A 15,103-nucleotide genomic window follows, 5' to 3' on the forward strand; every position below is an offset into this window, starting at 1 on the left:
TTTGCTGTCGGACCACCTCATTTCAGCTTGTTCCTGAAGCAGTTCTAGGAGACCCTCCTGTCCCCAGAACGAGGCTGCTGTCTCAGGTCTGACTCTACCTTGGAATGCACACGGTAGGAACAATGCCCCATGCAGAGGACTTGGGATGCAAAGAAGGAAACTCCCATGCTGGCGTGAGCTGGATTCTCAAACTGAGCCACACATTGGCAACTACTGATAATTCCAGAATCTCTAACAAAAAAAATAATGTCTTGGTGCCACTCTTTTAGTAGAAATTATAATCCCATTATCAGTAACAAAATTAAGAGTCACTATTTCTCGAAAACTTACATCCTTTCTTTGAAAATCACATATCATCCTTAATTCTCATAATGCCCTTACCTTTCTCTAAATACTATTTTATTAAATCAAATTGAGATGCCATTAATTATGTGACAAAAAGGGAGAAATACTGCCAGAGTGATTATGATGCAACCCTTTTTCCCACTTGGGGTTATAACTTTATTCCTACCAGAAGAGCCCTTTCAAACTCACATGGACACAAAAACAATAATTTGAACAAACATGATGCCTGTGAGCAGGCCAGCCCCAAACAGCACAAAGATGCCCCCAGGTGACACAATGGGCCCCGCCCTGGAAAGGGTAAGATGTGACCATAGGTGCTGGAGGATCTGGGGCATGACCTTCCTAGGGGGATCCTGCAGTCTGGGTTACACAGCTGCTCTTCCTTTTTCTACCTGTGGGCTCCTAAATACCAATCAGGGCATCAAATGGTTGCTGAAAACCAACAGCATGGAGCCAGGAGAAGCTGCATGAACTCAGCCAGCACTCTGAGCTGCTCCTGATCTCACAGGACACTCACACATAGGACTGCCATCAGGTCAACACATGAGGGTGAAAGACAAGGGATGCCAGGAAGCAGAATGACGCAGGACAGTCGGGAGGCAGTGCCACCCATGGGAGGAAGGGCAAGTCACGCCACAGTCAGGATGAGCTGTCCAGCCACACAGTGCAGGTGGATAAACCCACATTTACACCAGCGCTGGGAGGCACTGCAACACTCCAGAGAGAAGGACGACCACTGAAGAGGACGGGAGGTGTGGGCCAGACATGGAAGCAGCAGCTGAGGCCAGCAGGCCCCAGAGGAAGGACACCAAGGACAGCATAGACCTCGGGAAGCAGGGCCACCGAAGGGCCGAGGACACCTGAGTGTTGAGTCTGTCACAGAGAATCATGAGATGGCCGAGGGGAGAGAAGGAAGGAAGGAGAAGACAGACAAGGCTGCTCCCTGGGCAGAAGAGACAGCAGCAGGAGGAGCACAGAATAGCAATGGGACGTGCCACAGAAGGCAGAGCGCCACAAGGTGTGCCCAAGAGCTGTGAGCCGCACATGCTCCTCAACCACAGCCCCACGACCTGTGTGGCCAGGGAGATGCTCAGGCTCAGAAGGCCAGGCAACCCACGCTAGGGAGAGACAGTGCAAGGCCTGTTTTGCCAAGCATATGAGACACAATTATTAAAAATACACAAAACTCCGAGAAATACTCACCAAACATCCACACGTCACTAGCTGAGGTAAAACGTCGAAAATTGATTGACTCTGGAGCCATCCATTTAATAGGCAATTTTCCTTTGGAAGCTAGAAGATTAATTTTAGAAAATAAATTTTCCCTGCAATCTGCTTGAGAACCTAGCAGAGCTGAGATTTTCACTATCAAATATAAAGCTTCATGGGGCTGGGATTGTGGCTCAGAGGTAGAGTGCTTGCCTAGCATGGGCAGGATCTGGATTCGATCCTCAGCACCACATAAAAATAAAGGCATTGTGTTGTGTCTATCTACACCTAAAAAATAAATATTAAAAAAAGTAATAAAAAAATAAAACTTCAAATATTCCACCTGATTCTTTAGAGAGCAATGTTCTGCTTCCTTGATGTTCTGAGTAGTTAGACTAGGGTGGGGACATAGACCCTGGGGTCCCACCCTCTGTGGTGAGGCAGGGGCAGGGAGGAGAGTGAGTGGCAGGGCTTCATGCTCACCAGGACACACCCACATGTGTAAGACTGGGTGGGTCCTGCTAGTGCTTACCGCACACTTGACTCTTGTGGCCATGCATATGGGGCCAGTGCTCCACACATATGTGATGTCTCACAAAGATCACAACCTGAAGCCTTAAGACTACTTGTCAGGAGACCTTCTGGAGGCTGCCCCACTAACAGATGGCTCGGTTCTGCAGAGCGCCCTATGGACCCAGACTTCTGGATAGATAGGAAGGAGAATGCCAATGTGCCTAGTGGGGAGACTTGAAATGTTTGCTGCCCCATGCATGTCTTTGAATGACTACAAAAGCACCTTGCGTACAAGTCTTATGGGTTACAAATTGTAGCAAATAAGTAAATATACAAATACGGACTCTATCCTCCATTTGCATGTGAAGAGTGAGGGGTGTGGAGCTAAAGGCGACTTCTTCGGGACAGCCCAGATCAACCCCGGGAGAGGCCAGGAAGCTTCCCTCCTGCAGCCAAGGTATACCATCCAGGACTTCAGCTGCTGGGCTTCCAGAGGAGCCAAAGGAGACAGGCTACAAGGTGGGAACAGGTACCTCAAATACGGCATGGAGTAAGCAGAGACAGACCAGGGTTGGGAGGAGTGGGAGGGTGGATGGTGACCAGGAACAGGCACAGACACCAAGGGCCTACGCAGGGCCCTTTGGACCCTCAGAACCCTGAGAAAAAGGAGTAGTTTGAAGAAGTCTTAATACTTAGGGGTTCTTTTTCCATTATCCAAAAAAAAATTTACACTCATTGATCATTCTGAGGTGATATCTACATGAATTACCAACTGCTCATTTTTATTTTTTAAAGTAGTTTTGAAATTGTAGATGGACACAATACCTTTGTTTAATTAATCAATTTATTTTTCATGTGGTGCTGAGGATTGAACCCAGTGCCTCACATGTGCCAGGCAAGTTCTCTACCACTGAGCCACAACCCCAGCCCTCAACTGCCCATTTTAAATGCTGTTAAAGGATGTGAAATTTTGATATTTGTATTAATTTAGAATTTAGCTCTTTATTGGAATTCTAGGACTTGGACTAGTTAATATTTGAGCTAAATATGAGATATAGTTCAAAATTTGAAAAACTGACTTTTTTTTTTAAGTTAAATGACTAAATAACAAAAACAAACCTTTTTCTCACATATCAAAAGATCACAGGATAGTAGTCACAGGCACAGAACACAAAGGGTGTGGAAGAGAGTAGTCAGGAAGCTATCTGTCTGTTGCTGAAGAACCCGGACCTCGCATGCTAGCCAAGCACTCCACCACTGAGCCAACTGGATTGAAATTTTGGGCCAATACAAATAAAAATGCAGTAACACGAGTGCATGTGCTAAGTCTTCACTTCTCTGGGATCAGTGCCCAGGAGTCCAACCACAGTGCTGAATGATGGTCACAGTTTTATGCACTGAAGGCCTGCACACGCTCCTGCAGGGCTCTAATGTTCTACATCCAACGAGGACCTTATTAGTGGCTGAGCTTCTCTGAATTGCTACCACCAGGTATGGGCAGTATTTGTTGTAATGATTCTGACGATGTGCAGTGTTCTCTCCCTCTGGTCTTAATCTGCATTTCCCTGATGGTTAAAGATACTGATATAGGTCAAGGCTCATTTGCCACATTGTATGTTCTCTTCAGTGAAGGTCTTTCTTTCTTTTGTTCATCTCCCAAGTACCTTCTTCATCTATCTTCCTGCTAAGGAAGTTCCTCCTGTGTGTTTGGTAAATACATTCTCCTACCCTGTACTTTGACTTTTCATTCTCTTAACAGTCTTCAGCAGAACAAAAATTACAAATTCTAATGTGGTCCAATTTATCAATTTTTCTTCCTTTTGGTATCAAGTTAAAGGATTCTCTAGATTTATATTTTTCTTCTAAAGGTTCTATGGTTTTATGTTTTATAAGCCCATGATCCATTCTGGATCACTCTGGACATCCTTCTCCTCTAGCACCGTTTGTGGACAGGGCCATCCTTCCTTCCTCCACCAAATCCATCTGACGCCCAAGGAAAGCACACTGGAAAATACCTTCTTATTTATTTATTTTTAAAATATTGTTTAGTTGTTAATGGATCTTTATTTTATTTATTTATATGTGGTGCTGTGAACCGAACCTAGTGCCTCACACGTGCTAGGCAAGCGCTCTACCACTGAGCCATAATCCCAGCCCCTGGAAAATACCTTTTTAAAGAAATATAAATACATTAAAGATTTGCAGCTTATTTTTAGTTATTGCTTTAGTTTCTTACCTTTGTAGTAAGTACTGTCTTCCATGTACCGAGATAATCCGAAGTCTCCTAATTTTACACAATCATTTGAGGATACCAGGACATTTCGAGCAGCAATGTCCCTGACAAGGAAGAATTTGGGACAATAAATTTTAACACAACGCAAACAAACTTATAAACTCATCTATACTATATAAACATATTTTCACAGGTACACTGTGAAAGACAGCTTATAGATAATGCAAATAGATTTGTTATAAGCTAAGGAACATGATTTTACTTCACATGTATTCCTTTTGGTAGATATTTACTCATGAATATGCTGATAGCTATCTTAAATAATGGAAAAACATTCTCAAATGATGAAAATGCTTATTAACTTTTCATAAAATTCTATCATTATCTGCAATAACTGACAGACATGCTCAAATGGGGGTCTGTAACTTCACCAGTACTAAAGAGATCTTGTTAAATCAAGTAAAAGTCATTTTCTGAGCATAAGACTTTTGAGTGCTTTTGTGGATACAGCTTGTTTCAAAGCTGGACAACAACACAGTAACTGGCGTGATCCTTGGCAGATAGTTCTTAAGGACTTTCACTGGTAATCAAACTGGAGCCACAGATTATAAACAGAAATTCCAGAGAAGGGCAACAGATGTCACGGGTAATGCTGTGGTGTCCTGGAGTTAATTATTTCAGGGACTCTTTCCACATATCCCCTGCTTCGTGTCAAATACACATTCTTGACTATATGTTGGAAGGAATAAATGTCCTGAAAGCATCCAAGAAAAGCCTTTCACCATGTATTGCCAAGCCAGGCACTTCCCTCTGTAGGACACAACCCGACAGGCTATGCAGCAGATCTGAGAGGTATGAAAGGTTCTGGGGCACATGGAGCATGGCTCCTCCCCATACTTGGCCTGCAGTTCCACCCACTCAAGGCACTTGGTAGCTTCAGGATTGTGTCTCACCTGTGTACAAATCTTTTGCTCTCCAGATACGCCAGTGCGGTACTGAGCTGATAGGCATATAGGATCAGAGATGCCAGATCCAAGCTGTATTTCCTTACTTGCAAAAATGACCTCAGCTTTGGGAACAACAGAAGATAAAAAAAAGAGAGAATGAAATTCAACAGCATAAAAGCTACACTCAACAGCATTGCACCAATGTTCCAAACACATATGAATACTATGAAATGGCTTCACTTTTCCCCTTATACAAAAAAAGTAATGAATGAAACATTTTAACTCAGAAATTGTAGTTAATCATTATTCTAATCCTATTGTAAAATTAGAATCTTTATGCCTATATATGATTCCAAAAAAATTATAGAAGATAAGCATCAAAACAACAATAGAATCACAAAATAAAGAACTGCTAATAACAACAGAGACCCCAAAGATCTAGCTACTGTTCAAATGAACCTAACACACAAACACAGCTTATTCACCGCCACTGCAAAACTCAGTGTGGCCCAGGCGAGTGTGCCACGCAGTGGGGAGGACGGGATGGTAAGCGAGCAGTGGTCAGGTGTTGGGTGCTCACCCCAGGGACTCACTGGTCTCAAGACTAGACTGACACAGTAATCCAGCTACATACTAACATGGGAAAGAAAGGCACACAGCTTTATTAATACTCTAGAAAATTGGCAAATAAAAGACAAATATTTAGCAAGAGGCTCTTAAGTCAGAAAAATGAACAAACTCTCCAAAAGCCAAAGCAGAAAAAAACCAGGGGGGAAAATCTATACAAACACTCCATTTGTCTTGGAAGCACAGGCAGAGGAAGAAGGTGGGCTGAGCTGACAGAAACAGTGCTGCAGCCTGGCCAGACTCAGCAGCTGGGGTGGGGCTTGAGAGCTTGTGTTTCCAGCAAGTTTCCAGGTGCTCTGACTAAGGTTTCAGTAACCTGGAGAACGTCAAAGAGGGCTGCTGACACTTTTGTTACTCACATTTTTCAAAGACACTGTGACTAATGGCAGCTGCTCTAAAAGACACTGCAAAGTGAATTCTCAACACTTTGTGAATTCTCAACTCAAAGTGAATTCTCTTGACGCTTTGGATTTACCTAAATTCAGCATTAATTTACCCAAACTCTATTAACAATGTTTCTTCCATCCTCAAATCATTGGGCTGGTTCTTCAGGCAATGGCAACAGAGAGAAAAAGAATCCTTTGGTTGTGTGTTGTTACCAGTTCTGATAAAATATCTGGATACAACAGCTGCCAGGATTATCTGGGAATTTAGTGACAAAGTTTCTTTTTTTTCTTGAGACAGAATCTCCCTACATTGCCCAGGCTGACCTGGAACTCTTGGCCCACCTCAGCGTCCTGAGCAGCTGGGACTATGGCGTGTGCCATTGTGCCTGGCTCAGTGATGAAGATACCCACACTAACATTCTCTGGACGGAAACCACATGTGATCCTGTATGAGAACTCTCCTGAAAATCTAGGATGTAATCTCTCGACTCCCCTTTTCAGAAGCAAAGGATGTCACCCCCAATTGCTGGCTGACTGTGAAGTAGCAGACTACTTACTGAGCAGCCAGCCCAGGCAGGCACAGAGCTTACCATACCTCTCCCAGTGTGCACAGCTCCATGATTATCCACACGGGGTTCTCTGTGATGACGCCAATCAACTTCACAATGTGAGGATGGTCAAACTGACGCATTGTTACTAAGGAAAAAAGTTGTTGTCTACAGTTATTCTTTTGAAAAACTTTAATTTTTCTTGAAAACTAGTCCAATGAAGGCAAATACTAACGCTGTGGGAACTCATAGCTCAATGTCACAGGGTGCTCCTGCTTCTGAGTGGGCGTGCACTGGCATGTGCTTCTGTGCTTGTGCATCTGTGGCATAAGATACTCACTGCGGCAAATTTGTGCCATGGGAAAACAGAAATGGATAAATGGCCAAGAAAACCCATTCTTTTCCTCTAGGACAAAGCTGACATAGGCTTACTTCCCAGGTTTTTCTTTGGACATCTGATAAATTTGGGAACGTGCACTTCTCTTAGTTGGGCAACATGCTCCTGGTAAAAGCAACCTGACTGGTACACTGGGAGGAGAGCAACGGGGACTGGGAAGCCACTGCAGCGAGTGTCTGTGTGGAGACCTTGCTGACTGGGCATGCTCCTTGCAAGGCCTGAAGCCATGTCTGTGGGGCTGTCATAGGGATTTCTAGTTGGTACACAGGGGTTGCTGCATCCAGCATTGTGGTCTGACCCTTGCATGTGACTAGCTGCTCTCATGGCTCTAAGGAAGGCATGTCCTGGACAGACAGCTATGAGGGCCTTTGGGTCAACTAACCTGCTCTAGTTCTGGTCCTGTGCTGCTCTACTGTAGCCCCTAAGGTCTGTCCACCTGCCTGGGCCAAGATGACCACCAGAGCCTACACACACACAAAGGCAAACCAACTCGTGGGCAAGTGCTCGATCATAATTTCTAAAAGTCACTTGTATTGTGTGCTAGGATTAGCAAGACAGATGATCTGCACAGAACTACACGATTGCAAAACAACTCAAAGTAACTTCAAGGTGACCTAGTCCAGTGGCAATTAAAACACTTGGATTTCACAGACTATTAAAATAATAAATAAATAAATAAAGTCCAAGATATTATGAGGCTAAGTAAAGACATTATGATAATCGCAGAATGATTTTAATGATTTTCCTTTAATATTACCAACATGTTATGAAACAACTGGTGTCTGAAAGTTGTTAGGAATGGGCCCCCATATACTAGTGAGTATTTTATGCAGTTCCTTCATATATTTCACAATTCCTAAATTGTAGGAACTGGTAAGAATGTACAAAATTCTTGTCCATAAAAATGCAACTCAGTTCTGTGGGGGAAGTAAAATTAAATCTGCATGTATTTTTTAAAAAAATCACCTCAGAGATTCTTATAGACACAGGGTTTTGGGAATTCTCTTGAATCAGCTGTGACATCTGGCTGGTTCCCTATTGATTCCATTGCTTTCTGTTCCTTTTTTCCTGTCTCTGGTTAGGGAAATGATACAACCATGTTCAAGGAACAGTCCCTGCAAAACCCAGAGGCTGTACTCCAGACCAGCTGGCAAGCATCTCTCAGGACGCTCTCAAGCCATCATCCGATTGGCATAAGTGTGGAGCCACAAGGCCCAGAGCCAGGCATGCCTGGAGGTGGGTCCCAGCTGCCCATGGATACCGCAGGTCCTGTTGACACACCTAGAGTTTCTTGCCAAGTTGCCTCACCTTCACACAATATGATTCAATCCCTGGTGGATACCCCCGCCTTCAACTACCAAATTTTCCACATATTTCAAGAATAAGACCTGGCAGCTTTGGTTTTGTTTAACATACAAATGCCCAGTACAAAATTCCAAGTGTATCATTAAATTTACTCTTGTCAGTTTGAGGCCACTGTATGAGTACTCTGTCATCTTTAAATGAACACTTAAGTACAAAATGTATTTACACTTATTTTCAATTTACTGTTAGTATTTACTATCGCTTTTGGTGGGATCTTCACATATAATTAAAGACTTTTGTGTCTCCTCTGATGTAATTACTAAAATATTAACCAAAAAGGGCTGAGGGCACAGGAGTGTCCTGTACCAAGGCACAAAGGGAAAGTGTATTTTCTACCCTGACATGTAAAACACCATGTTTACTGGGGAAAATCTGCAGATATGTACCTCTTCAAATCCAGATATTAATTTGTAAAGCAAAACAGTAAACATAGTTATCTCATAGAAGTTACAACATACTTTTCCTTACTTCTTAAAGTTCACAGATAGAAAGTCAAATGAAGTTACACAGAAATTTCTAGACACTTACAGGCTTCCTGGAGGAATTTCTCTCTCACGCTGTCCGAAGTACAGTTTTTACATGTTTTAATTGCGACAGCCAAAGCTGGATTCTCCTGTGTTAGGGAGATCACAGAATCACATAACATGTAGGAAAGTTCTCTATCAACAGGTAAATTCATAAAAAGTTGTTGTTTTGCAACTATGTGGATCTGGACCACACAAAATTGGCATCACAGGATCTTAAAGAATGAGAGAAATACTTAAAAATGCTGTGCAGAATCCTCTGAGCTAAATGGACACACATGAGCGGCTGAAGATGATTCACTCTTCAAAGTGTTTGGAGTGTCTTCCAGCAGCAGGTGCTGTTCTAGGCAAGAGATGCCTGTGGAGCAGAGGCAGTGATCCCTGCTCTTGTCCAGCTTACCTCCCAGGGAAGAACTGACAGGAAACAGCGCGTCATTTGCCAGAGGGGAGTGAGGACATGGAGGTGTTGTGGTGGTTATGCAGGAGGAGGCTCCTGGGGCAGATGGGAGGAGAGTGAAGACCAGAAGGAAGCGAGGTGCCAGCCTTGAAGGGCAGGAAGTTATGCCTGGCAGAGGCTGGGTGCACATAGCAAACTCAAGAGACCCACTTGGGCGTGAGGCTGGAGCTGGGCCTGAGTGGAGGCCCAATTAGAGGGGGCCTCCCAGGTCAACAGAAGCAGTAGTTTTCACTGAGTGAGATGGGGGAGCCAGGGCAGGGTGTGGGCAGGGGAAGGAGCACTCTGGCTGAGCTGCTGAGGAATGGCTGCTGGGAAGCAAACTTAGGCACAGGAATCCCATACATGGAGGTCACAGTAAGCCAAAGGGTTGGGGGACAGATGATAGTGGCTTGGGTAAATGTGGCCGCAATGGAGAAACATAGAGGGCTGAGCCTCTGGAGGGGCTCTGAAGGCAGGACAAAGCTGGCTCTGGGTGGACGCAGTAACACAGAGGGAAGCTCTTGTTTTTGGCCAGAGAAATAAGCAAGATGGAAGGGGAAGACTAAAAATTCAGCTTTGGCTGTGATGAGCTTGAGACTTCAGTGAGACACCAAGGCACCCAGGTGCAATGGAGTTCAGGTGGAAGCCTGGCTGGACACAGGCATCTGGAAGTAGCTCAGTTCATGGGACTACAGTCATCAGGGGGACACGGGTCCAAGCTCTACAAACTGAACAAGTGCCAGGCCAGTGGTGCATGCCTGTAATCCCAGAGATTCAGAAGGCTGAGGCAGGAGGAATTCGAGTTTAAGGCCAGCCTCATCAACTTAGCGAGGTCCTGTCTCTAAATAAAACATAAAATGGGCTGGGAATGTGGTTCATTGTTAAGCACTCTGGGCTCAATTCCTGGTAACAAAAACAAAACAAAACAAAAACAAACAAACAAAAAATGAGAAGTTAGGTAGAAGAGAAAGTAGCAAAGGAAACAGGAAGGTGTGACCACAGGGTAGGAAAAAAACAACAAAATGTGTTTTCCTAGGAGCCAAAAATTTTGTCTTTTCTTCAAGTTCAAAAGATAGAACTTAAGAAATGCAAGAAACATGATACCAAAAATGACCTGCCACTTGCAACAAATCAAGAGTCTGGACAGCATCTGAGTGTGCTCATCTCACGCTGGGCTCGAGGCTCCTTTGCCAGAACACCTGTTTACCTCACTTCACACAGGTACTTTAGCAAAGTGCCTCACATTCTGTTAAAGAGGCAGAAAAGGGGAGGAAAGGAATAGGGGAGGGGACCAAAGAGGAGCTGGAGTATTTGTGAAGGTTCGGCAATGCTGAATCACGTCTCCATCCTTTCTGGGAATCCTCCAGAGCCTACTGGGGAAATGCAGCTGCATCAGCCAGAGACACCCGGGGGTGGGGGTGGGGGTGATGCTGTCCAGAGTCCTTCTTACTTCCTGCACCTCTCTTCTTCCTGTCTAGCTTCTCCATGGCTCTTGCATGTCCTGGCTTTATATAAGAAGGTTCTTTGGGGTTGATGGATGTTATCTAACTCTTAAAGCAAGTGACAGATGGCACCCAGGACAGAGATCCTGTAGGTAAGTCAATGGAGGCTGGAGGCATGGAGGCTGTCCATGGTCATGCTGCCAGCAGGGGTAGGTTCTTTGGGCACTTCATTGACAGTGAATTAGGGTAAGCAGAGTTTTTGTGGTACATGCCTGTAATCCCAGTGGCACCGGAGGGTAAGGCCTGAACAATTTAGTGGCCCTGATTAAAAAATAAAAGATAAAAAGTGCTGGGCAGGATGTAGTTCAGTAGTAAAAATTCCCTAGGGGTTCAAATCCAGTACCCAAAACAAACAAACAAAAAACCACAACCAAACACTGCCCCCCACCCCGCCCCCCGCCAAACAGTGAAAGGGGAAAACTAGATAATTTGTAGTTGTGATATGCAGGAGGTGGTGGCAAGAGCTTGGTAACAATACCCATTCTGAGTCAGCCCCCAGCCAACATGGCGCTGTCACTCGTTCCAAGGTCTGATTCGTAAATAGAGCCCTTGGCTAAGTTCTTCCAGTACCTATCGCTTGCTGATTTCTAGCTTCCTCTCAAGAGCAAGCTACTGCTCTGGGGTTGTAGCTTGTGATAGACCTCTTGCCCTGTCAGTGCCAGGGCACTGGGATTTGGTCCCAGCTCACCTCTATATAAACAAACTTATCTGTGTAAGGAACTCAAGTACAGGTTGGCCTCAGAGTAGCACCCAGTTCCACCTCCCTCTTGGCCCAGATTCAACACTGAGCCCACCTACTCCCTGTTTCCTTTGGAGGTGGAAATGCTGTGCTATACCATGAGGGTGAATCTCATGTGGCCATTTGACTGGGCCATAAGGTGTCCAGATATCTGGTCCAACATTATTCCAGACATTTCTGTGAGTCTAACATGCAAGTCAGCAAGCTACCTAAAGTAAACTGCCCTCAGTGACATGGACCCTCCAGGAGGAAGAGATGCTGCCTGGTAGCTGCCATGCTGGGACACTGGTCCATTTTCTGTTTTCAGATCTGGACTGCCCTCTATTCTCTCAGCCTTTGGGTCTTGACTGGACCACACCACTGGCCGTCTTATATCTCTGGCTTGCTGAGTGCAGATCACAGAACTCATGGGCTCCCGTGACTGTGTGAATCAACTGTTTACGATAAGTCTCTTGTGGCTCAGATCCCATTGGTTCTGCCTCTCTGGAGAACACTGTCAGAGCGGTGTGTCTTCCAGAGTCTCCTCCATCTCACTTAAGGACTCATACAGATGCTTAAGGCAGACACAGCCTGAGCTATTGTGACTCTTCTGTTCCATGCCCGTGGGATCCTCTAAGCAAGGAGCAGGGCTCACTGCACCTACTTGCAACACCAGCACCTCAGGGGAGCAGATGTTGCTGCCTCACTACCACCCACTCTCCACATAGCAGGGACAGGTTTGAAAATGGCCATGGAATCATCTCACAAAGTCCTACCCTGTACCATGGGTCCCAGCCCCCCTTCCACCAGCGTCTCCTGCCCAGTTTCATCCGTATGCTTTTACACTCTTCTGCTGCAACACAGAAACATCTTTGACATCTTGGGAGTCCTGGTGTTTTTCTGGGGCTAGGATTCATTCAATAAATATTAAGTAAACACTACACTGAGAATATAAAAAAAAAAAATTCTCTATTATTTTTGCAGCTAAAATGGACTAATTTTAATAAGTCCACCATTAGCTCTGTGACCCTGGTGAGACATTGAGCCTGAAACTTTGCAATGCAACTGTATCAGGAACCACAGGGGTGGGAGGAAGCTGGAGTTCACCTGGGTTAGTAACTGGAGTCCTCTTGCCACATGGGCAATTAGAGCCAGGCCTAAGATCAGGCCTTTTCACCAAGTTTATATCCAATGCTCTTCTACTGTGTTTTGCCTCAAAAGTAGAATAAGGAAGATAAATACGCATAGAGTTAAAAAAAAAAAAAAAAGTCTACAAGTTTTTGGTTATGAAAGTACCATTCCCTGGTGTATGTGTGTGTGTGTGTGTGTGTGTGTGTGTGTGTGTGTAGCGAGTTTAACAAATGGGCAGACATGGACGGAAGGGCAACAGCAGGGCAATGAGCTTCAAGAAAGACAATGTGAACATCCAGAGGAACCGAGGACTTCTGAAGACAAAGAAGTGATTTACACTTGACAGTCAAAATTAGCACATATTTTGGGGGGGTCGTAAGGGACTTACTGGACTCATGTACACGCCTTGATGCACATCTCCAAACTGGCCTTCTCCAATACAGCGTCCGAGTTCTATTCTTTCTCTTTGAATCTCATAGTCCCTGGCTGTAAAACATGACCTGTGTCAATACGTAATTAGGTGCAATACTTTAAATGTAGACACAACACTTGGCACATAGTTTCATCATGAGCAGAAACTTCATCTGTGGCACATGATATACAGAGGTGCTTTCAACTGAGTGGAATTCTCTTAAACAATACTTTAAAAAGAACTTCTGTTCAGTTATGGTATTGGATGAATATAAAAATGAGTTTTATTAAAGGCAGATTTTTTTCCACACCAGGAGTCTTTAAGTATCTGATTTATTTGGTATCTCTTTCATAGTTCTCTAAATAATTGCTCTAAGTATTATAGTGTATGCTTCATTAATAAGAGCTATTAGTTTAGGTATTAATGTAGGAAGTCTAGAAAAACACAATTATTTAAAGCAATTATTTTGCAAATAACTAAAGTTTATAAACACAGGGGCACTATAAAATTGTTAAACTTTATGCTTTGAAAGTTTAAGAGCTTTCCACTTCATTATAGTCTTATCTCTAGATTATCATGGAGCTAAGAGAGTTTAAAGAGGTAGTTTCTAAAAAACAATTTCACAATCAGATGACATGGAATCAAGGCTGAATATATCAGCATAAACTTGAGAGTATGTGCCTTAAATATGAGTTATATAAGATCAGTGTCTTGCCAGGCTGTGGAGGCACACAGAAAGAAAACACCCTCTAGGAATAGAATAGATTGAATTTCAATTCAATTACTCACTTGGTCCTTTGATTTATTTCCCATAAGAAATTCATCCAAATCAGGGCTGTATGTATTCCATTAGTGTAATCACTAATAGAACAAATCAATAGCCAAATGTCTTAAGACCTTCCCCTGGGAGATCAGATTGTATAAATCAATTGTATATAAACATTGAACCAACATTTTAGATAGTTGTTTTCCTCTTTAAAATCAATTTAGCTAGTAATTCCATTGATTTAACAGAATGAGTAAACCAATGATAAATAGTTTAAAATAAGTTAACTGAAAACTGAAATGTCCCGTATCATTCCACGGTTGCAATTGCAAGCAAATGCAGTTATTTCAAAGGAATCCTGTTACCTTCATCTATTCCATAGTTCTCTGTATTGCAATTAAGAGAGAAAAAAATTGAAGACCTTGCTTAGAAATAACTAATAGCAATTAGGTTAACAATAAAAACTTGGAGAGTATACTTCAATAATATTCACTTCATTGTTTTAAACTCAAATATGAATTAAAAAAAAGAGCTCTAAACAAGTAAAAACTTTATATCTTTGAGTTACCTTGATGTTTTTAACGTAATGTCTTTAAATCTCTATCTCATAAATTCCCATTTTTCAATTCATTTTTTGTGAGGTTTGGGTAAAAGGTAGCCATGTTAGGAATTTACTGTTAAACTATAAATAATAAATAAATAAATTGTATATGTATATATAAATGTGAATTCTCTGTAGGAATGTACAAATGACTAAATGGTCAATCAAAATACTATCCTTAATCTTAAAAAAACATTTTTCCAAATTGCCATTGGCTGTTAAAAAATATACACTAATTTTCAGCTCTTGCCTTGGTTTTAATTACTCTGATAAAACAACCCCCCACCCTCCATACTGGGGATTGAACCCAGAGGTACTTAACCACTGTGCTCAATCTCACCCCCACCCCGCCCCTGTGGAGGCTGGCCTTGAACTTGTGACCCTCCTACTTTAGCCTCCAGGGTCACTGGGATTTCAGGTGTAGGCCACCATGCCTGTTGTGA

General features: G+C 43.3%; 1 protein-coding gene across 11 annotated transcripts in view; it reads right to left on the minus strand.

Moving 5' to 3' along the window:
• The window catches only part of Ptk2 (protein tyrosine kinase 2), a 228,940-nt gene that overhangs the window by 49,799 nt on the left and 164,038 nt on the right, over positions 1-15,103 (minus strand). For 10 of the 11 annotated variants that reach the window (XR_013154538.1, XM_077105560.1, XM_076835444.2 and 7 more), the window contains 6 exons: positions 13,270-13,367; positions 9,099-9,183; positions 6,856-6,956; positions 5,254-5,369; positions 4,304-4,404; positions 1,549-1,638 (listed from right to left, as the gene is read on the minus strand). Coding sequence is in view for 9 of the 11 variants with exons in the window: in XM_077105560.1 (XP_076961675.1) it covers positions 1,549-1,638; positions 4,304-4,404; positions 5,254-5,369; positions 6,856-6,956; positions 9,099-9,183; positions 13,270-13,367 (591 nt within the window). In the remaining 2 variants the exon portion in view is untranslated. Of the gene's footprint in view, positions 1-1,548; positions 1,639-4,303; positions 4,405-5,253; positions 5,370-6,855; positions 6,957-9,098; positions 9,184-13,269; positions 13,368-15,103 lie in introns of those variants that run through there. The other variant, XM_076835445.1, reaches the window with a different exon arrangement.

This window comes from Callospermophilus lateralis, chromosome 16 (genome assembly GCF_048772815.1).
Source record: "Callospermophilus lateralis isolate mCalLat2 chromosome 16, mCalLat2.hap1, whole genome shotgun sequence".
Lineage (NCBI taxonomy): Eukaryota > Metazoa > Chordata > Mammalia > Rodentia > Sciuridae > Callospermophilus > Callospermophilus lateralis.